Genomic DNA, 23820 nt, shown 5'->3' on the forward strand with positions numbered 1-23820 from the left:
TCTTACCTTGGCCATGTCTCTGAGTATTGCACACCTTGTGCTTTTGGGCACTCCAGTGATGTTGCAGCTCTGAAATATGGCGAAACTGGTGGCAAGTGGCATCTTGGCAGCTGCACGCTTGACTTTTCTCAGTTCATGGGCAGTTATTTTGCGCCTTAGTTTTTCCACACGCTTCTTGCGACCCTGTTGACTATTTTGAATGAAACGCTTGATTGTTCGATGATCACGCTTCAGAAGCTTTGCAATTTTAAGAGTGCTGCATCCCTCTGCAAGATATCTCACTATTTTTGACTTTTCTGAGCCTGTCAAGTCCTTTTTTTGACCCATTTTGCCAAAGGAAAGGAAGTTGCCAAATAATTATGCACACCTGATATAGGGTGTTGATGTCATTAGACCACACCCCTTCTCATTATGGAGATGCACATCACCTAATATGCTTAATTGGTAGTAGGCTTTCGAGCCTATACAGCTTGGAGTAAGACAACATGCATAAAGAGGATGATGTGGTCAAAATACTCATTTGCCTAATAATTCTGCACTCCCTGTAGTTTTAATAGACAAATACATTTATCTTGGCCAAGGCTTCCACTTCTAGTGCAAATATTATCTACTTTCTAAAGGTCACCATTCCATCATAACGTCTTTAATCGATTATTTAGAGGCCTCTATTTTCTCAGCAAAAGTAGTTAGTACTAAAAGTACTCAGTATCATTTTTGAGGTGTAAACACAAGGGGGTCCTTTACTATTCTGAAATAAACCTAAATTAGATGTATTTCAGGCGCAGATGTCGGTGCAGTGTGGGGGGGGGCGGAAGGTCTACAATTGTCGGTGGGCGGGGAAGGGAACAGGCTGGCAGGCCTGTCTCATTTACAATTTTCCACAAATGTTTCAGGTGTAGAAAAGGATTTAAATGTGAGACAGCTTGGAAGATGTCTTACATATAGAACTGGTGCTCGAAGCCCTGAAGTTATGGAGAGGCCTGCGCCTCTTCATAACTTCGGTGGAACCACCGCCAGCTTAGGGCTTTGTTAAGACCTGGACCTAAAACACAGGTCTTAACAAAGACAACATGGCTGACCATCCGATCTAATCCTGATTCTGCAACACCTACAGTTAAGGAAGAGAGAACAACACCCGAGAGATGTCCCAGTCCTCTTCTTCCACAGGATAATTCAGAAGAACATCACTATGTTCGACAGGATGATCAGGTAGATGGATATAAGGGCATCATGATGGAGGATCACTGGCCCCTCACATCATCAGGTAATAGACATGACTAAATCCACACGTCCGCTCATTATCTGTATGTAAGCAATGAATTCAGTCACTGGATGTTTTCCCTACAGATAAGGAAGAGATAACAACACCGGAGAGATGCCCCACTCCTCTTCTTCTACAGGATGGGTCAGAAGAATGTCACAATGTCCCACAGGATAATCAGGTAGATAAACATAAGGTCTCATGAAATGTCCCCTATGATCTGTAGAAGACTGTGAGGATCTTGTCTTTTAGTCTTGTTTTATCCACCAGTATTATATGTCTTATCCTTGTATAATGAGAAAGATGGAGATGGCAGGATTACAGCTGACCATAGATGTTACATGTTGTCTTGATCTTCTCACTATTTTCTGCATTAAAGAGGTAGTCCGAGTTATGGAAAAAGAAAAGATATAGCACTGTAAATATGATGGTCAGCGATATATACAGTGTGATGCAAAAGTTTGGGCAACCTTGTTAATCGTCATGATTTTCCTGTATAAATTGTTGGTTGTTACGATAATAATTGTCAGTTAAATATATCATATAGGAGACACACACAGTGATATTTGAGAAGTGAAATGAAGTTTATTGGATTTACAGAAAGTGTGCTATAATTGTTTAAACAAAATTAGGCAGGTGCATAAATTTGGGCACTGTTGTCATTTTATTGATTCCAAAACCTTTAGAATGAATTATTGGAACTCAAATTGGCTTGGTAAGCTCAGTGACCCCTGACCTACATACACAGGTGAATCCAATTATGAGAAAGAGTATTTAAGGGGATCAATTGTAAGTTTCCCTCCTCTTTTAATTTTCTCTGAAGAGTAGCAACATGGGGGTCTCAAAACAACTCTCAAATGACCTGAAGACAAAGATTGTTCACCATCATGGTTTAGGTGAAGGATGCAGAAAACTGTCTCAGAGATCTCAGCCGTCTGTTTCCACAGTTAGGAACATATTGAGGAAATGGAAGACCACAGGCTCAGTTCAAGTTAAGGCTTGAAGTGGCAGACCAAGAAAAATCTCGGATAGACAGAAGCAACGAATGGTGAGAACAGTCAGAGTCAACCCACAGACCAGCGCCAAAGACCTACAACATCATCTTGCTGCAGATGGAGTCACTGTGCATCGTTCAACCATTCGGCGCACTTTACACAAGGAGATGCTGTATGTGAGAGTGATGCAGAGGAAGCCTTTTCTCCGCCCACAGCACAAAAAGTGCCGCTTGAGGTGGGCTAAAGCACATTTGGACAAGCCAGCTTCATTTTGGAATAAGGTGCTGTGGACTGATGAAACTAAAATTGAGTTATTTGGCCATAACAAGGGGCGTTATGCATGGAGGAAAAAGAACACAGCATTCCAAGAAAAACACCTGCTACCTACAGTAAAATATGGTGGTGGTCCCATCATGCTGTGGGACTGTGTGGCCAGTGCAGGGACTGGGAATATTGTCAAAGTTGAGGGATGCATGGATTCCACTCGGTATCAGCAGATTCTGGAGACCAATCTCCAGGAATCGGTGACAAAGCTGAAGCTGCGCCGGGGCTGGATCTTTCAACAAGACAACGACCCTAAACACTGCTCAAAATCCACTAAGGCATTTATGCAGAGGAACAAGTACAACGTTCTGGAATGGCTTTCTCAGTCCCCAGACCTGAATATAATTGAAATTTGTGGTGTGACTTAAAGAGAGCTGTCCATGCTCGTAAGCCATCAAACCTGAATGAACTAAAGATGCTTTGTAAAGAGGAATGGTCCAAAATACCTTCAACCAGAATCCTGACTCTCATTGGAACCTACAGAAAGCGTTTAGGGGTTGTAATTTATACAAAAGGAGGATCTTATATATATCTATATATATATATATATATATATATATATATATCTTATATATATATAAAAAGATATATCTAACTGACATTTTGTATCGTAACAACCAACGATTTATACAGGAAAATTATGACTATTAACAAGGTTGCCCAAACTTTCGCATCCCACTGTACCTAACCTAAGCAAGTTTTAGGCAAAAAAAAATAATCTATTTCCTTATTTTCCAGGTTCTCTTCTGGCCCATGGTTTACTTGCAATAAAAACAATCTCTACCCCTCCCCCTGCACTGCTAAGGGAGTGGATACAAGAGCTGCCCTGAGTGACATGTCTGCCTGCTGGGAGACTCAGCAGCATGTTGTATGTGTAGGACTACAAGTCCCAGCTGTATAATGACACTGCTAAGGGGGTGAATACAAGAGCTGCCCTGAGTGACATGTCTGCTTGCTGGGAGACTTGGCAGCATTTTGTATGTGTAGGACTACAAGTCCCAGCTGTATAATGACACCGCTAAGGGAGTGAATACAAGAGCTGCCCTGAGTGACATGTCTGCTTGCTGGGAGACTCGGCAGCATTTTGTATGTGTAGGACTACAAGTCCCAGCTGTATAATGACACTGCTAATACACACAGGATCTTCCCCCTACCTTCTTGTGCAATGCTCTCTCTAGTCTGTCAGCTACTGTGCCCAGAATTGTCACTGCCTGCAGCTAGCCAGTCTTTGCAGCTGAAGGGGTTAAGAATCCTAGGAGAGAGCAGACAGCCCGGCAGTGAAGGGGGCATGGCCAGCACAGTGACGTCTCCTTTACAGGCTTGTAAACAAACTTTATCAGAGCAGGGAGAGAAGCTGACATCACAGGTCATGTGACCCTCAGTGAAATCTGAGAAACCAGTCACTGGAGATAAAGTGAGTTAATTGTAAAGTTGTTATATTTGCTTAGTTAGGAACATAGAACAAATAAATAACTCGGACAACCCCTTTAAGATGTCAACTGCTGCAGATCTTTTGTGGTTACACAAAAGTTTCACAAAAGTTTTCTGAGAGGTCTTAGGCCGGGACCATGCAATACTACAAACGGTCAACCAAAATTGTGTTTGGATTGTCAGCTTGAACATGAACATTAGGAGATAAATGCATCATTATCTTCAAAGGTTTTGTAGTCTAGGCTGCAGTCTCCTGGTGTCTCCTTACTGTCAGAATGGCAGTACCAAGATCATACCACGGATTCTATTCTAGCACATGTAGATGCAAGTCATCCTTCTTACTTGCATAGAGTATAATATAATATTCAGGGGTGTAGCTAAAGGCTCATGTGTCCTGGTGCAAGAGTTCAGCTTGGGACCCTTCCAGCCAAGACCTGATGCAGACTGCAGAGGCACGGAGCATTAACATGACTGATAATGCTCCGTGCCTCTCTGTGATCTCTTTACTACAAAATCACAATGACAACTTTATCTCACTGTGATTTTGTAGTAAAGAGATCACAGAGAGGCACGGGGCACTATCAGTCATGTTAATGCTCTGTGCCTCTGCAGTCTGCATCGGGTCTTGGCTGTCATTCACAGAGCGGATGTCACGCACGGCATCCGCTCATGGGAAACAGCCCTAACAGTGTCTTCTTATCTGGCACAAGGGTCTTTGGGCCCCCTCAGGCTCCTAGGCCTAGTAGTGACTGCAGCCCTTACAGCAGCAGTGGGGAACTTTTTTGCTGCTGAGGGCCATATGGATATTTGTAACATCGTTTGTGGGCCATACAAAATTCTCAACTTGAAAATTTGATTAACATATAAGTGACTTAGGGGTAAGTTACAGCAATTTAGCTTCAATTAAAAAAATCTAGAGCGCTATATTTTTGCAGCACAAAATGGCGCCTGCGCTATATATTACAAATAGTACAGGCGCCATTTTGACCACATAAAGCAGTATAATTTTTAGGGGCCCAGAGAGGGGTTCACCCAGCTTCCGCTCTCCCTGCCACTGTCCCTGTCTCTTTCTTCGCAAATGTTCTTGCCTTTGTCCCTTTTTTAGCCTCAGATCTCAGCCTCAAATCGCCCCCCCCCCATCAGACCCCCCAGCCTACATCGGCCTCAGATCAGACCCTTATCTGACCCTCCCCAGCCATAGATTAGACCTAATCAGACCCCCCAGCCTCAGATCAGACCCGCGGTAGGCCCCCAGCCTCAGATCAGACCCCAAGCAGACCTCAGGTCAGACATTTAAAAATAAATAAGCTCGGGACGGCGCTGCCACTTGGAAGATTCACTTACCCCTTCCTGGTCTTTACATCACGCTGTACTGTGACCTGCCAGCGGACAGCATCAGGTCATAGTTTGCATCTACATGCACAACGTCCTGACACTTTACGTGTCAGGACACAGCGTAGGGCCGGGAGAAGGCCAGGGAAGGTGAATACAGCTAGCAATGCTCTGTTCTCACCTTCCTGTGCCTCTCACATGCTAATGACCGCTCCCATAATGGAAGCAGTCATTAGCATTTTCACAATATGTTCTGGCAAAGGGTCGGGGTCCACAAGAAATGTGTTACAGCAACAACACCACTTTTATATACATATTATTAAACACATAGTTCAAAGGCATTTTACAACAAACGCTGCAATTGTTATATTGTTTAAGTGGACATATTAGTACATCAGACTGTGTGTTTCAAAGACATTTTAGTACACCGTTCTCATTGTTTTACCACTGATATTAAATTAATAGTTATAAGACATTTCACTGGATTCCCCTAAAAGTAAATAGTCAATACCAGTGTGGAGTGTGTTTGTAGAAATGGAGAGACATTTAATTGTGCCACTGTCTTTAAGTTACAAAAAAACACACTTGCCATTTTGCTTGTTCTGTTAAATAATCTGTCTGTACCAAACCCCTGACTTTTCATTTATAGGCCTCATAATAAAATGTCTGAGAAATGGAAGAGTGCAAAATGAAAGACCCATGCCTCGCCCTCCCAGAGTCAGAATGTATGTAGTACCAGCAGTATCAGTACCTGCCAGGAGTATTAGTAGTTGGCCACAGTTCTCCCTGGCTCCTAATATTATTGAGGACACAGAGGATGGAATTGTGGACTGGGTGGCTCAGCGTTAAGACTACAATGAGGAGAATATTCGGGGAGGAGGGGCACCACATACATAGCTGTGTTTGTGGTGGTAGGAGTAGTGGCACCTGTAGCTGCACTGGTGGTAGGGGCAGTGGTAACAGCAGTGGAACTCAAGGCAAGTATAAAGCAGGTATTCTGGAGGGGGCTAGGAAGCCCATGATGACATATCACAGTTTTCATGGCATGGAGGTTGAGGACTATTACAATGATTATGTGTTGAGGATCTGGGAGCGAGATCAGGGAGCTAAGAAGAAGGTAATATCAGAGGAAGAGGATGGTGGCAGCAATACAGAGTGAAGGCGACATACAGTTACAACCTTCCAAAACCTTCCAGGGCCAGATCTGCTTCTAGTATTGTCAGCTTGGGAACTGTTGATGCTGATGATACTGTGGTCGCAGGCTGAAAACGTGCCAGACCTAAAACAAGCTCGGCTGCAGCTAGCTCTGTGTGGAGTGTGCAAGTATCTCCTGTCTGGCAGTTCTTCTCCACCGTGCTGGAAAACAAAAGCAATGCCCTGTGCAAGATCTGCCAGATTACAATAAGCCATGGGAGTGACAGAGGTGTCTGCCAGCTACCACAACAAGAGATTCCTCCTTCTCCCAGTCTCCTTTGTGGCAGCCAGGCGTCATCCACGTGCAGTACTGTGTCCAAGTCCTCATCAGTTACTGCTTCTCCTGCTCAGACTATGCCTCCTCCTATTCTGTCCCACCATCAGCCATCGCTAATGGATTGTGTGGCCAAGAAACAACTCTGCTTACACAAGTTGCTGGTGGTGCAGTCTCTGTGGTATCACTTTGTGGATTATGTTGCCTTTAGATTGCTAATGGCATGTGCTCAGCCTCACTAAAAGTTATATACAGTAGCGGGCATTTTTTATTTTTTTAAAACATCCCTGCTTTGTACTCTCAAGTGGCGTCGAATGTAGGCCACTCCTTGCAATTCTAGCTGTGCAGCAAGGTGCACACAATGGACACCTGGAGCAACGGTTACGGACTGGAACAGTTCATGCCTTTCACAGTCCATTAGATCAATGTTTTTTGCAGAGAGGCAGCACTGTAGCAAGAAGACCAGGTCCTATTGACACCTCCATGTTTGTTCCGACAACAGGCACTTATCGGCCTCCTCCATGGATATCCTCCTGTCCCAAACAGAAGCAGGGCAGAACATCGCTCCCACTCCCCCTTCTTCCTATCATGTGAAGCATTGCCATGCCGTTTTAGAGCTGATCTCCCTGGGTGATAGTAGCCACATAGCCAAATACTTTCTAAAGTGCATCAAGCAGCAAACCACCTCACTGGCTGTCTCCTCACCTAACTCCAACTGGGCAAGGTGGTCAGAGACAACTGCAGGAACATTGTGGCTGCTTTGTGTTTGGGAGAAATAACACATACTCCCTGAATGATGCATGCGATAAATCTAGTAAAGAGATGAATGGGGACACTCTATATTTGGCCGCACGTGGATATGGTATAAAAATAATTTGTTAATAGATAAGCAATATTATACCATAAAAGCAATGTAAACAACAATATATATAACAACAATAAAATATCGAAACAAATGTCTTAAAAATGTCAATGGTGGCAGATAGTCTCCCTTTTTGGTAAATCTTTAGTGGATACCTAGTAAATTTTCACATTCGAATCGTGACTCCATGAGCATAAAATCCAAAGAAATATTGAAAAAAAAAGGAAAAAAAAGGAAAAGAAACGGTGTATCTAAAAAATATCATCTCCTCAGGGTTTGCTATAATGGTGTCTTTACTGTTCAAAGTCTCAATAAACATATAAATCGCAGTGCTTTTGCTACACACAGTTCCAGTATAACATGTAAATCATAGTAGACTGGTAGTATAAGTTATTTCCCCAGTCGTCTCCATGACACCACATCCTGAGATTGACTTCCTTCTGATTGGAAAGGAAAAACACAGAGAGGTTTAAAAACCCCACCCCCTCCCTCCATCGCCAGTGTTTTTCCTGTCCCATCAGGATAGGAAGCCGGAGAGGTGTATGGAACTCTAGCTGTGCTCACCTGTTTTTCCTTCATGACAGGCCGAGGTCGGATTTGCAGGGCAGTTCTCCCTCCTCCTCTAGGCTAGGCCTGGGCTCGGGCGTATTGCGATATTCCCCCCTGCGAAGATCCCCTCTGCGGCGGTCCAGGGGGACTTAATGCAGAGGGGAAAGAAGATTATGGCGCGGATCGGTACTATGATGTGTCCCTTCCAGCTGGCAGGCGGGTGGCGTCTGATGCAGGGGGCGGACCCAAAGCGTCATGATGTCACTAACATGCGCCGCAGGTCCTGGCAGGGCAAAGGAAGCAATAAAAACCCACAGGACCTGCAGAATGGCGCCCTGCACAGCGCGGCTTTCCCTATCAGGAGTGCGCCTCTGGAAAGCGGTCGGGAGTCAAGATGAGCACCCCCCTCACGCCGGCTGTGAGTGGCCTGCTCTCAGGCACATGACTATGTAATGCTGGGTTGGTCTGCTCATCTTTCCCTCCCTTACCTCTCAGGGAGAAAAGGATTCAGCTACTACCACTAAGAAAGCCAGGAAATGTGGTATCTGCTATAAACAACCCCTTTGTAAGGAATGCACATTCAATGTTGTTAAATCAGAATCTTCCGGCTTCCTTGAAGATATTAGAAAAGTAGTTAAAGATAATTTGCATCCTCAGATGAAGATGACGAATATAAACGATTTTAGTTCAATTCAGAAGACATTGACGAGCTGATCAAAGCTATCAGAGCTACCATTCAAATGGAAATACCAAAGAAACCTAGGTCAACACAAGAAGAGATTTTTGGGGGTCCTAGGGGAAAGAAAAAACGCGGTCTTTCCAGTACCAGATAATGTCCAGAAGTTGATACGTTCTGAGTGGGAGAAACCAGACAATGGATCCTTTATTCCAGGGGGGATTAAAAGGCGTTACCCGTTTAGCCCAGATGACTGCACTGACTGGGAAACCATCCCTAAAGTAGACGCACCAGTAACTAAGGTGGCTAAACATACAGCTCTACCCTTTTGAGGATTCAGCACAACTAAAAGACCCGTTAGATAGGAAGGCAGAAAGTATTTTAAGAAAAACCTAGGAGGCAACAGCGGCCCTTCTCAAACCAGGAGTGGCTTCAACCTGTGTAGCTAGAACAATAAACTTATGGCTAGAGCAACTAGAAATCCACCTAGTCAATAAAACGCCACGTGACCAGATATTGGAGAGCTTGCCCTTATTGAAGATTTTTTTTTTTTTAGCAGACGCAGCAGCAGAGTCTGTCAAATTGTCCGCCCGTACAGCTGTTTTTTCCAACACGGCGAGACGGGCTCTATGGCTCAAAGCTTGGTCAGGAGACATTGCTTCCAAAAATAAACTAATCGCGCTCCCCTTCCACAGTCAATATGTCTTTGGAACGGACCTTGACAAGATCTTAGAGAATGCTACTAATAGAAAAAGGGGATTCCCAGAAGAAAGATACAAACAAAAAAGGCAGTTTTTTCGTGACCGACACTATCAACCCGAAAATAAGAAAGATAAAGGGAAGTCTGTAAGATGGAGCTAAAGGAGGCAGGGGAAGAAATTTACTTTTCAAGCCCAATCGAGCAGAATCCTCCTCCACTAATACCAAACAATGCCGTCATACCAGTAGGGGGAAGGCTCAGCTCCTTTCAAAAATCTTGGGAGCACATAACAAACAATGTGTGGATATTAAAACATTGTAAAAGAGGGTTACAGAATAGAGCTACTTTCTCCCCCTCCACAAAAGTTTGTTATTACTACCATTCCTACATGTCAAACTGGTACCTTTTAAAAAACGACATCAAAGATTTGTTAAGCTTGGCCGCAATAGAACCTGTCCTAGAAGAGCAGATAGGACTAGGATTCTATTCCGGGAAATCCAGAGTTATAATAAATTTAAAATACCTAAACAAATTTGTCAAGTATCAAAAATTCAAAATGGAAACTCTAAAGTCGTCAGTAAAGCTTATAAAAAAAGGACGCAGTAATGGCCACAATATTATCATGTCCTGATACACAGGTCATCAAGAAAATTCCTGAGGTTTGCAATAGAGTTAAAGGGACACATTCAACATTTTCAATTCAAGTGTCTCCCTTTTGGGATCTCCTCAGCTCCAAGAACTTTTACAAAGGTAATGGCGGAAGCCATAGCGAGTCTAAGAGAAAAGCCAATCTGCGTGATCCCTTAACTGGACGACCTGTTAGTAGTTGCAGACAGCAAAACTCTTCTAGAAGTCCATCTCCAGACAGTCTTGAACCATCTCCAGGGCCTAGGTTGGATAATCAACTGGGAAAAGTCAGATTTAATCCCGAACAGGCAAAAGATATTCTTAGGCATAACTCCTAAATACAGTCTCCTAAAAATCCTTTCTTTCGCCTCAAAAAGTAAAAAAAAACTTCAAACCACGCTGAGGAACTTCAAGAAAGTAAAATGCTGCTCCATCAGACAGGCAATGAAGGTGTTAGGAAGCCTTTCCGCATGTATCCCAGCAGTGGCCTGGGCACAATTTCACCTAAGACCACTTCAAAAAATCATTCTAAACAAGTGGAACAGGTCTCAAACGACTCTAGAAAAACGATTTTGCAATTTGGGAGGCATTGAAACGCACAAGTCTGATCTCAGTAAGATGCCATGTCCGAGTATATTTAGACAATGCAGCAGCAGTGGCCTTCATCCAGCACCAGGGAGGCACAAGACACTGTCTACTACAGAGCCTATCAAATAAAATTTTCTCCTGGGCAGGGGAAAATATACAGTCACTATCAGCAGCCCACCTGAAAGGATCTTTAAACGATCAGGCCGACTATCTGAGTCGCCACACGTTAGACCCGGGAGAATGGAAGTTATCCCCTGAGTTTTTCCAACTAATCACAAGGAAATGGGGCAGACCGACAGTAGACCTATTTGCGTCCAGAAAAAATCACCAGTTGAGTTAATTCTTCTCCCTCAACCCAAGGGATTGTCCTCTGGCAGTGGATGGTTTCAACCAAAACTGGACGATCTAGTCTACGCATTCCCTCAGTTTCCACTGATCCCCAGAGTTATCCAGAAATTTCCGAAGGAAAGATGTATGTTAATTCTGATAACCCCCCTTTGGCCCAAGAGGAGTTGGTTTGCGCTGTTAAAAACCCTCAGCATAGAAGCCCCTCTCCTTCTACCTCTGAGGCCAGACCTTCTAAGTCAGGGACCTATCACTCACCCAGAGCTACGGATGTTAACGTTATCAGCCTGGATTCTGAAAAATCCACTGTGTTGAACCTAGGGTTATCCAAAAAAGTAGTGAACACTTTACTCCTAAGCAGGAAACAAAGCACGAACGATAAATATTTGAAAATATGGGAAAAATTTGCTGAATGGTCAGGAAAATCCTTTGACCAGTTCAAGCCCAGTATCCCACTAATCTTGGAATTTCTTCAGAAAGGTTTAGATTTAGTACTGTCCCCTAATACTCTTAGGGTCCAAGTGTCGGCGCTAGGAGCCTTTATATAACACCAGCCTCACAGAACATACCTGGGTAACTAGATTTCTCAAGGCAGCAGATAGGATCAGACCAACGATCAAAAACATGGTAGCTCCTTGGAATCTCAATACGGTGCTGGCCGCCCTGACTTCTGGTCCGTTTTAGCCTATACACACAATCCCCATCAAGTGGCTTACTATCAAAACTATCTTCTTAGTGGCAATAACATCGGCCAGAAGAGTCTGTGAGCTGCAGGCCTTGTCCATTCAAGAACCTTTTTTTTCGGTGTTCCATGACAAACTAGTACTTGAATTAGATCCTACGTTTCTCCCAAAGGTGGTCTTTTTAACAAGAAATCTCCTACCACACATTAAACGTTCAGAGAACAGTCCTAAGATATCTGGAAGCAACCAGACAGTGGAGATTAGACAAAAATCTTTTCGTCCAGTTTTCAGGTCCCAATAAGGGGGGAAAAAAGCAGCAAAAAGCTCCATCTCCAGATGGATAAGATTAGCTATCTCTGAAGCATATAAAGTCAAAGGGAAAGAAGCCCCTGCTTCCCTGAAAGCACATTCCACGAGGGGCATGGCCGCCTCCTGGGCGGAAAAAGCTTCATACCTTTACCAAACATTACAAATTAGATATCCTTGCCAACAACGACTTAGGGTTTGGACGTAAAGTCCTCTCTGCAGTTGTCCCCCCCCCCCTCCCCCTAATAATTTTCTTTGATATTTGCTCAGGATGTGGTGTCATGGAGACGACAAGGGAAAAGAGTATTACACTCACCGGTAATCCGGTTTCCTGGAAGTCTCCATGACACCACATGCATCCCACCCTTTAGATACTTAATTCTGTGGGGGTTTTTTTTTCTGTTGTTATAATATCCTTTCATCCTGGGGTTCTTCGTTAAAATACACTGGCGATGGAGGGAGGGGGTGGGGTTTTTAAACCTCTCTGTGTTTTTCCTGTCCAATCAGAAGGAAGTCCATCTCAGGATGTGGTGTCATGGAGACTTCCGGGAAACCGGATTACTGGTGAGTGTAATAGTCTTTTCTTACCCCTCGTGGCTGATTATAATCTTACTCACGGTAGGTGGGTGGATGTCCTGTATATTCAATCCTTTTATACGAAAATAGATTTGCACATGTAGTGTGGTTTTCACCGCGGTGTCTCGAGTATCCGGGGTATTTTGTTGCAGGACCTGTGGCGTCCCACGTGGTCTGCGATAACCCTGGTAATCGATCACCTGATTGTCATATGACTCCAATTATAGGCATATCTTCAATTTCGAAACAAAAGTCAGATGTTTCAGGTAAAAATGAGGAATGTTTTGCTATTTTTCACTCAGATTCTCCTTATGGCTGTATATTCCTTTTTTTTTCTCTCTCTCTGTCTTTCTGCCCCTCACTGTTCGATACCATACACGTTTTGGGGTTAAAGATACCCCTTCCTCAGTGGCTGAACAGTGAGTGTAAATGATAGCCTTTTTATAGGGCAACTATCAATTGGGTGTTGCATTCTGGGACAGTGAAGGTCTGACAGAAAAAGTGGATATTTACTCAGTTTTAAGAGAATATATACTGACATCTCAAAATAGAATATATCGCAAGAGAAGTAATAAGAAGCAATAAATATTGCAAGAGGAGCAATAAATCATCCATGTGTCTCTCAAATGGCACATATCTCTTTATATTTAGAGCGATAGTTATGTCATATTCCAAAAGCACAAATCATAGACATTTTCTCAGATCATAGTTATGTTCTTAAGTTTAAAGTAGTAGTCGTATCTCACTTTTTAAAGTAATATTCTTAAAATATGAAAAATATTCGTATCTTATTTTTAAAAGGCACATCACATATATACTTCTCGAAACACACCTGTGTGACTGAAAAACGCATGTGCGTTTTCCATGCGGTTTTCGAAAACGCACCCCTGCCTTTTTCATATTATTTTTTCAAGGGTTTGTGCAGGAATAAGTAACTTTTCACATGTGTCCGCAGCCTCTACTATGGAAAGAGTCATACGTACCTGCTACCCTCAGCTCTGGTTATGTGTGCCAGCTCCTGTGTGTCCATCTTCCAGTAAATGTTGTTTGCTTCCTCGCCGGCACAGGCATGGTCACCTGCTTTACTGCAGCCAATGACTGGCTTTACTGGTGATGTGTTTCTTGTGGACATGTTACCCCTGAATCCAGTCATTGGCTGCAGCAGAGCAGATGATTATGCCCATTTCTAGGATGTAAATAAGCCATGGATCAAAAGAACTTTGGCTTACCGGCTTCCAGAGGTCACAATAACGCCTGTACAAGCGTCATAGATGCGTCTTCAGGCGATTTTACTCCTTAATACGACTTAGACTACCAATACGCCTTAGACTTTCCCTGCCTTTCATCAGCGCTGTGAGCGGCACAGGCAGTGCAGCGATGCTACCTGTGCCTGAAATGACAAATAAAAAAGCTCCTTACAGCAAGGAGCTTTGTTATTGGTCGGTTTGAGCGGGCAGCCGGACCATTCTGCACACCGCTCTTAAGTCCTGCAGCGGCGCAAGATTCTCACTGGGTGACTCCTGGCGGGGTAAGCGGTCTTGGGCTGGCTGTTGGTCACTTCCTCCATGTGCTTACGGCGTCCTCTCCAGTAAATGGTCTCATAGGAGTATTTTTACTCTTCCAGAAAAAATGTAGCGCGACCTCTGCCGGCTTCACAGCCCTGGAACGGCCAGCAAGGACAACAGGTGCACCAACAATGTAATGTTATATACACACAATGTAATGTTAGGGATGGGATATAAGGGCTACTCTCCCTGCATTGCAAACTGGCTGGAATAATGGAGCAATCAGATTGGATTTATACAGGAGACCTGCAGATATTTGGGTCAGAGAACTCCTGCTGTCCGGTCATTTTTGGTTGTCTTTTCAGGTCATATAAAACCACCTTCCACACGACTTCTCCAACCATCTGATGACTTCTACAATATTTCTTTCACAGCTTGTGAATCCGGGTGAAGATCTGAATAATATTAATCCTACAGAGACATATGTGAGGGGTGATGAGCAGAGTACAGAGGACATTCCTGCAGATAACCGCCCAGGTGAGTAGTGACCCCTAAGTAAAGCAGAGAGGTCTCTAAGATTCTGCTTCTACAAATAATAAATATACAGTTGCAAGAAAAAGTATGTGAACCCTTTGGAATTATATGGATTTCTGCCCAAATTGGTCATAAAATGTGATCTGATCTTCATCTAAGTCACAACAATAGACAATCACAGTCTGCTTAAACTAATAACACACAAATAATTAAATGTTACTATGTTTTTATTGAACACACCATGTAAACATTCACAGTGCAGGTGGAAAAAGTATGTGAACCCCTAGACTAATGATATCTACAGGAGCTAATTGGAGTGAGGTGTCAGCCAACTGGAGTCCAATCAATGAGAGGAGTCTGGAGGTGTTGGTTACAGCTGCCCTGCCCTATAAAAAAAACACACACCAGTTCTGGGTTTGCTTTTCACAAGAAGCATTGCCTGATGTGAATGATGCCTCACACAAAAGAGCTCTCAGAAGACCTACGATTAAGAATTGTTGACTTGCATAAAGCTGGAAAGGGTTATAAAAGTATCTCCAGAAGCCTTGCTGTTCATCAGTCCACGATAAGACAAATTGTCTATAAATGGAGAAAGTTCAGCTCTGCTGCTACTCTCCCTAGGAGTGGCCGTCCTGTAAAGATGACTGCAAGAGCACAGCGCAGACTGCTCAATGAGGTGAAGAAGAATCCTAGTGTCAGCTAAAGACTTACAAAAGTCTCTGGCATATGCTAACATCCCTGTTAGCGAATCTACGATATGTAAAATACTAAACAAGAATGGATTTCATGGGAGGATACCTCAGAGGAAGCCACTGCTGTCCAAAAAAACATTGCTGCATGTTTACAGTTTGCACAAGAGCACCTGGATGTTCCACAGCAGTACTGGCAAAATATTCTGTGGACAGATGAAACCAAAGTTGAGTTGTTTGGAAGAAACACACAACACTATGTGTGGAGAAAAAGAGGCACAGCACACCAACATCAAAACCTCATCCCAACTGTGAAGTATGGTGGTGGGGGCATCATGGTTTGGGGCTGCTTTGCTGCGTCAGGGCCTGGACGGATTGCTATCATCAGAGGAAAAATAAATTCTCAAGTTTATCTAGACATTTTGCAGGAGAACTTAAGACCATCTGTCCACAAGCTGAAGCTCAACAGAAGATGGGTGTTGCAACAGGACAAAGACCCAAAGCATAGAAGTAAATCAACAACAGAATGGCTTAAACAGAAGAAAATACACCTTCTGGAGTGGCCCAGTCAGAGTCCTGACCTCAACCCGATTGAGATGCTGTGGCATGACCTCAAGAAAGCGATTCACACCAGACATCCCAAGAATATTGCTGAACTGAAACAGTTCTGTAAAGAGGAATGGTCAAGAATTACTCCTGACCGTTGTGCACAGTCTGATCTGTAACTACAGGAAACGTTTGGTTAAAGTTATTGCTGCCAAAGGAGGTTCAACCAGTTATTAAACCCAAGGGTTCACATACTTTTTCCACCTGCACTGTGAATGTTTACATGGTGTGTTCAATATAAACATGGCAACATTTAATTCTCTGTGTGTTATTAGGTTAAGCAGACTGTGATTGTCTATTGTTGTGACTTAGATGAAGATCAGATCACATTTTATGACCAATTTGGGCAGAAATCCATATAATTTCAAAGGGTTCACATACTTTTTCTTTTAACTGTATATATTGTGCAATGTGAGAATAATGATATTACAATTATTATTATTATTGATGAGTATATATGAAAGTATAAAGGAACAAAAATAAATATCACATACGGAGAGACTTGTACACAATAACAATTACTAATAATTACTACTAAGGCTACTTTCACACTTGCGGCAGTGTGATCCGGCGGGCAGTTCCATCGTCTGAACTGGCCGCCGGATCCGCCGATCTGCCGCTGACTGAAAGCATTTGTGAGACGGATCCGGATGCGGATCCGTCTCACAAATGCATTGCAAGGACGGATCAATCTCTCAGCTTGTCATGCGGACCGACGGATCCGTCTTGTACATTTTTTCAAATTTTTACCGATCTGTGCATGCGCATGCCGGAACAACGGATCCGGCATCCCGGTATTCTGAATGCCGGATCCGGCGCTAATACATTCCTATGGGAAAAAATGCCGGATCCAGCGTTCAGGCAAGTCTTTAGTGTTTTTCAGCTGGAGAGAAAACCGTAGCATGCTGCGGTTTTCTCTTTGCTTGATCAGTCAAAACGACTGAACTGAAGACATCCTGATGCAAACTGAACGGATTACTCTCCATTCAGAATGCATGGGTATAAAACTGATCAGTTCTTTTCCGGTATAGAGCCCCTGTGACGGAACTCTATGCCGGAAAAGAAAAACGCAAGTTTGAAAGTACCCTAATTATAAAGTTACTCCCAAGACCATTTGGTAACTAAACCACAAATTCCTATCCCTCTACAGTACAATGTAGTTACTATACAGAGGTCTTCTCATGTCTCTCCAGTCCCGGTCTTTGCTCTGGCCCCTCCAGGTTTCCTCTTCTGTTGCACTTTTCTTTTCTCTTCTCCTTCTCTCTTCTGCCTCTTTGCTTCTTCCTTCCTTCCTAACAACCAGTCCTAGCATTGTCTAGAATATGGCTTGGACACATCTTTTTGGTTAGTCCTTATGGTTTTCTAGCAATTTTCAGTGAACTCTTGAAGACTGATAGAAGCAGCTGGAATGTCGGGATTTTCCAGCATTTTCCTGCCCCACTAGCCATGTACCACCTACTGGACAATTGTCAGCCATTCTTTAGATAATTGGAAACTACAGTACCTTTTAATGCTAATGGTCATTGTCCAGATAGACAGTACTCGCTCACACTGGCTTTGAGAGGACAAGTATAAAGTGCTGACGGAGGGAGCGGACTCCCTCTGTCTTCCATCAGCACCCCGTAAATGCAATCGCGGGGTGCTGATGTGTGTGAAGGCTGGCTGGGGTCTCGTGTAGGCCCCAGACCAGCCTTGAGTAATTTCCTCTCTGGCGCAGCCTGCTGGTCAATGTCAGAACAGCACTGACCTTAAAATGCAATGCACTATAGGGATAATGCATAGCATTTTAAAATCATTCAAAAAGCTGTTTGCTATAGTCCCCTTGTGGGACTATTAAGTGGTTAAAAAAAAGTTATAAAAATACACTTTTCAATGAAAAAAATTGCGGAAAAAATAATCTCCCCTATATGTTTGGCATTGCGGTGTCCGTAACGACCTGGAATACATACATATCACATAAAATATCTCCTACGGTAAACGCTGTAAAAAAAAAAAAAAGACAGAATTGCTAATTTATTTTTAGTTGCCACCGAAAAAATTTCATAACAAGCGATCAAAAGGCACCAGTTACTCCAAAATAATACCAATAAAAAATACAAGTCATCCCACAAAAATCAAGCCCTCACACAACTCCTTAGAAAGAAAAAGAAAAAAGTTATAGGAAGCAGCAATGCAAAACATTTTATTGCAAAAAAGTAGTAAAATGTAAAAAAAAATGGATTAGAAGTACGGACTGGCACTCTAAATGTGTGGATAAACGCTACAATATTGTAGTGCATAAAGTGATCACAAATATTTAATATCAATAAAATTAAAATCAAATTAAAATAAAAAACTGAATTAAAGAACCACAATAAAATGGGCTGAGTGAATGGGTCACTCAAAAATCATGCATATAAAGTACTTTAAAATGATACTTAAGTATCCAACGCATTATTAAAAACTGGAAGGATAGTGGGGACCCATTGTATTCGAGGAAGAAATGTGGCGGGAAAAAATCCTGAATGATCGTGATCGGCGATCACTTAAATGTTTCAAATCAAATCGAAGTAAAACAGTAGAACTTATGGCTATGTTTAATAGTGATAGTAAGAGCATTTCCACACTCACAATGTGAAGGGAACTCAAGGGACTGAACAGCTGTGTAGCCGTAAGAAAACCACTAATCAGTGAGGCAAACCAGAAAAAAAGGCTTCAATTTGCTAGGGAGCATAAAGATTGGACTCTGGAGCAATGGAAGAAGGTCATGTGGTCTGATGAGTCCAGATTTACCCTGTCCCAGAGTGATGGGCGCATCAGGGTAAGAAGAGAGGCAGATGAGGTGATGCCCCCATCATGCCTAGTGCCTACTGTACAAGCCTGTGGGGCAGTGCTATGATCTGGGGTTGCTGCAGTTGGTCAGGTCTAGGTTCAGCAACAGTATGTGCTCCAAGAATAAGGTCAGCCGACTACCTGAACTGAATGACCAGGTTATTCTTTCAATGGATTTTTCTTCCCTGATGGCACGGGCATATTCCAAGTTGACAATGCCAGGATTCATCAGGCTCAAATTGTGAGAGTGGTTCAGGGAGCATGAGACATATTTTTCACACATGGATTGGCCACCACAGAGTCCAGACCTTAACCCCATTGAGAAGCTTTGGGATGTGCTGCAAAAGGCTTTGTGCAGCAATCAGACTCTACCATCATCAATGCAAGATCTTGGTGAAAAATGAATGCAACACTGGGTGGAAATAAATCTTGTGACATTGTAGAATCTTATCGAAACAATGCCACAGCGAATGCGTGCCGTAATCAAAGCTGAAGGCGGTCCAACGAAATATTAGAGTGAGTGACCTTTTTTTTGAGTGGTGACTTTTTGGGGGGGACAGGCAGTGTATATGAATCGCAGGCACTTAATATTAATCCACGGAAAAAAATAAAGATTTTATAGAGCGTGCCATCCAGTTTGTTTACTTGAGAGTGACAGGACTGTGCTTCCTACTGTCCATTCTACTCTCCTCCCTCCGAGTCCAGCTGCTGTATCTTTCATCCATTATAGCCCAGGTCTCATTCCCCGGCCTGCACTCTGCCCAGCAGCAGGTGCGATACAGTGATGTCATTATACCTGCTGGGCTGAGAGGGAGAGCGCACAGACCTGAGATAATCCCCCGGCCTGTGCGCTCTCCTCTGTCACGTCTTGTCATGTCTGCTGCTGGGAAGAGCATGATGTGCTCGGTGTTACTTTATTAATTTTATTCAAAGTATAAGCAGTATAAGGAACTTCACTACTGTAAGGGGCACTAAGGGACAATACTACTGTAGAAGGGGACACAAAGGGGGCATAACTATTGTGTGGGGCCATTAAAGGGAGGCAGTATTGTAAAGGGCATAACTACTGTGTGGGGCCACTAAGGGGGCATAACTACTGTGTGGGGCCACTAAGGGGAAGCATTATTGTAAGGGGCATAACTATTGTGTGGGGGCACTAAGTGGGCATAACTACTGTTTGGAGATATCAAGGGGGCATTCTCCTGAGAGCACTAAATGGGAATTCTACTGTGAAGGGGACTCTTAGGGGAGATAACTATGGTGTGGGGAGCTCTTGTCCAGCGCTAGGAAATGTTTTATTTATATGTATTTAAAATGACCGATTGGGTGGAGGTTGCAGGGAAGTTGCTCAAGGTGGGGGCCAACCTGGCCTAGTTATGCCCCTCGGTCTATTATTAGATCGCAATCTTTTTGGCCACCACTGTTTTAGCAGTTAATTCTTGTATTTTGTGCCTTTCTGTGGATTTATTTTTTAGACTGCAATATAATACATTTTCTATAGAATATTTTGGTGTATTATTCATCAATAATAAAATGTATTTTGTTCTTGGCAGATGACTGTACCAGGAACTTAGAGAAACATCTGGTATCTTCAGATTTTGAAGTAGATGATCGTGGTATCAAACGAGATACATTTGAAGAGCATGCCAATATCCAAGATATATCTTCATCCAATCACAGCAACAATGCATCATTTGATTCTTTTAAACAGGTCCGATCCTCTGATTCATCACAGACTGTAACACAGAATACAAGTCACAGAAGAGGTGTTAAACATCAAACCGCTCACATAAAAGAGAAGCCATTTTCATGTTCAGAATGTGGGAAAAGGTTAAAATTTAAATCAGAACTTGTTAGACATGAGAGAATTCACACACGGGAGAAGCCAGTTTCATGTTCAGAATGCGGTGAATGTTTTAAGCATAAATCCGCTCTTATTACACATCAGAGAGTTCACACCGGGGAGAAGCCATTTTCATGTTCAGAATGTGGGAAATGTTTTAAGATGAAATCAGATCGTGTTAGACATGAGAGAATTCACACAGGGGAGAAGCCATTTTCTTGTTCAGAATGTAGTAAATGTTTTAACAGTAAATCAGATCTTGTTGTACATCAGAGAAATCACACAGGGGAGAAGCCATTTTCATGCTCAGAATGTGGTAAATGTTTTAAGCAAAAATCAGTTTTTGTTACACATCAGAGAATTCACACAGGAGTGAAGCCATATTCATGTTCAGAATGCGGTGAATGTTTTAAGCAGAAATCAGCTCTTGTTATACATCAGAGAATTCACACAGGGGAGAAGCCATATCCATGTTTAGAATGTGGTGAAAGTTTTAAACAGAAATGGGCTCTTGTTGTACATCAGAGAAATCACAGAGGAGAGAAGCCATTTTCATGTTCAGAATGTGGGAAATGTTTTAACAATAATTCATCTCTTATTGTACATTATAGAGTTCACACAGGAGAGAAGCCATTTTCATGCTCGGAATGTGGGAAATGTTTTAAGTATAAACAAGCTCTTATTATACATCAGAGAAATCACACAGGGGAGAAGCCATATCCATGTTCAGAATGTGGAAAATGTTTTAAGCATAAATCAAATCTTGTTACACATCAAAAAACTCACAGAGAGAAGCCATCTCCATGCTTAGCCCGTTAGTGACCTCCCTTATGTGTTTTTATGGTAGTCAGTGTTGCTAACTGGCTTTATTCCGTCAGAGGGAGATAAAACAGAACCTTGCTTTGAGTTACCAGAGGTGGCCGAGGGCTTGGAGTGATGATTGGGACCATTGTGAGAGCTTCTCAAACACGTGTTGTCTCCTGTATTGAATGAATATCGGTCAACAAAAGACAGATCCAGTTAAAAGTGAAAGTTTATACTGTGTATATATATATATCCCCTCTGAACAAAAATGTTTGGTGAGAGGAAATAAAAAAAACCTATAGGGCCTGATATAAAAAGATAAATATCTACCTATTCCAGCCCCTTTCTGTTCTACCTTTTTTAAGTATTTGTAAAATTAAAAACGTCAAATATGAGCTTGTCAAGAAACTGTCAGTTCTTACTGGGTTTCATTAGTAATGTGCAAGTTCTCCCAACGGTGAGGATTGGCTCATTACATAGAAGCCATTACTCGTCCTCCTAAAGGTATACCATCTGAGGCTACTTTCACACTTGCGTTCAGAGCGGATCCGTCTGGTGTCTGCACAGAGGGATCCTCTCCTATAATGCAGGCGATGGGATTTGTTAAGAACGGATCCGTCTGCATTATAGTTTAGAAAAAATTCTAAGTGTGAAAGTTGCTCAGACGGATCCGTCCAGACTTACATTGAAAGTCAATGGGGGACGGATCCGTTTGAAAATTGAGCCATAGTGTGTCAACTTCAAACGGATCCGTCCCCATTGACTTACATTGTAAGTCTGGACGGATCCGTTTGCCTCCGCACGGCCAGGCGGACAAACGGTGCCAGACTGATGCATTCTGAGCGGATCCGCATCCACTCAGAATGCATTAGGGCAGTACGGATCTGTTCGGGGCCGCTTGTGAGAGCCTTCAAACGGAACTCGCAAGCGGAACCCCGAACGCTAGTGTGAAAGTAGCCTTAGTCTGTGCACCCTGACCAAAATGTACCTGTAGATAAACCCAACAAGTGGGGTCCCCGCCACCCCTGTATTTGTAGAAGTCATGTGGTTCACTCATCTCACATGAATTTACCAGTGGGGGAATCCTTGGTTATTTTCTTCTTTGTATGTCCCACCAGCTCTGGATTAAGTTTTATAATTGAAGACTTGATATAAAATATATTTATTGGATAATGATGATTACACTTAGGCTGAATGCACACGGCCGTGTTCCGCGCCCATGAGCGGTCCGTGGTATGGCGGACTGGATTCCTGCTGACAGCAGGAGCGCACGGCGTCATTTGTTGCTATGACGCTGTGCGCTTCATGCCACCGCTGCACTACAGTAATACACTCGTATGATCTATACGATTGTATTACTGTAGTGCAGCGGCAGCATGAAGCGCACAGCGTCATAGCAACTAATGGCGCCGTGCGCTCCTGCTGTCAGCAGGAATCCAGCCCGGCATACCGTGGAACACAGCCATGTGCATTCAGCCCTACCGGTAATCGGATTTTCCAGACCCCACGACAGCACCATAGAGAGATGGCTCCGCCTCCATGGACAGGAAACTTGCAGTACAAAAGAGGTGGAGCCATTCTCTCACCTCAGTGAGTTTACAGAGCATGAGAGGGACTCCCCTTTAATTTTGTCAATATCCACATACCTCCACATATTATTATATATTTTTTTCTGCTACACCTCGTGATACACACAGAACCATCACCATAGGGAGGGAATAAGTGCGGGTGCTGTGGTTGGGTCTGGAAAATCCGATTACCGGTAAGTGTAATCCTCATTTTTCCCCTCCCCATGACAGCACTATAGAGAGAGAAAGATTACATAGAATTATCTACTTATGGGTGGGAAACAGCTTCTAAGACCCTTCTCCCAAAAAGATCAGAGACAGATTCCAGCTGTAATCTATAGTGTCTATAAAAGGTTGAGGGAGATGACCAATTTGCCACCCTACAAATCTGCTCCATCGACACACTGGCCCTCTCCGCCCAAGAAGTAGAAACCGCACGGGTGGAATGAGCTTTGAGAGACAGAGGAGGAGAATTCCCAGACAGGGAGTATGCCATAGAGATAATCTCTCTGATCCATCTCGCAATAGAACTTTTAGAGGCAGTATTACCGTTATTAGCCCCTGCAAATAGAACAAATAGCAATGACTTCCTCCAGTCCTTGGTGACTTCCAGGTACTGGATAAGACATCTCCTTACATCCAAGGAGTGCAATTTCCCTTCTCGATCGTCCTTTGGTTCTGTAAAAAAAGACTGGAAGAACTATCTCTTGTAGCCTATTGTTCCTAGACTAAACCTT

At 43.1% G+C, this 23820-nt stretch overlaps 1 protein-coding gene and 1 long non-coding RNA gene across 2 annotated transcripts; both read left to right on the forward strand.

Moving 5' to 3' along the window:
- Positions 1 to 1218: 1218 nt before the first annotated feature.
- LOC122940534 lies at positions 1219 to 14716 on the forward strand. The gene is made up of 3 exons (XR_006390359.1): positions 1219 to 1264; positions 1348 to 1442; positions 14663 to 14716. It is a non-coding gene; the product is annotated as an uncharacterized LOC122940534 (long non-coding RNA).
- LOC122941898 (zinc finger protein OZF-like) lies at positions 6365 to 22003 on the forward strand. Its single transcript, XM_044299395.1, has 4 exons — positions 6365 to 6460; positions 6685 to 6992; positions 14713 to 14765; positions 20422 to 22003. The coding sequence occupies exons 1-4, from the start codon at positions 6365 to 6367 to the stop codon at positions 21528 to 21530; spliced, it is 1566 nt and encodes a 521-aa protein (XP_044155330.1). The 3' UTR covers positions 21531 to 22003.
- The last annotated feature ends 1817 nt before the right edge of the window (positions 22004 to 23820 follow it).

Source organism: Bufo gargarizans, chromosome 6, assembly GCF_014858855.1.
Source record: "Bufo gargarizans isolate SCDJY-AF-19 chromosome 6, ASM1485885v1, whole genome shotgun sequence".
NCBI classification, from domain to species: domain Eukaryota; kingdom Metazoa; phylum Chordata; class Amphibia; order Anura; family Bufonidae; genus Bufo; species Bufo gargarizans.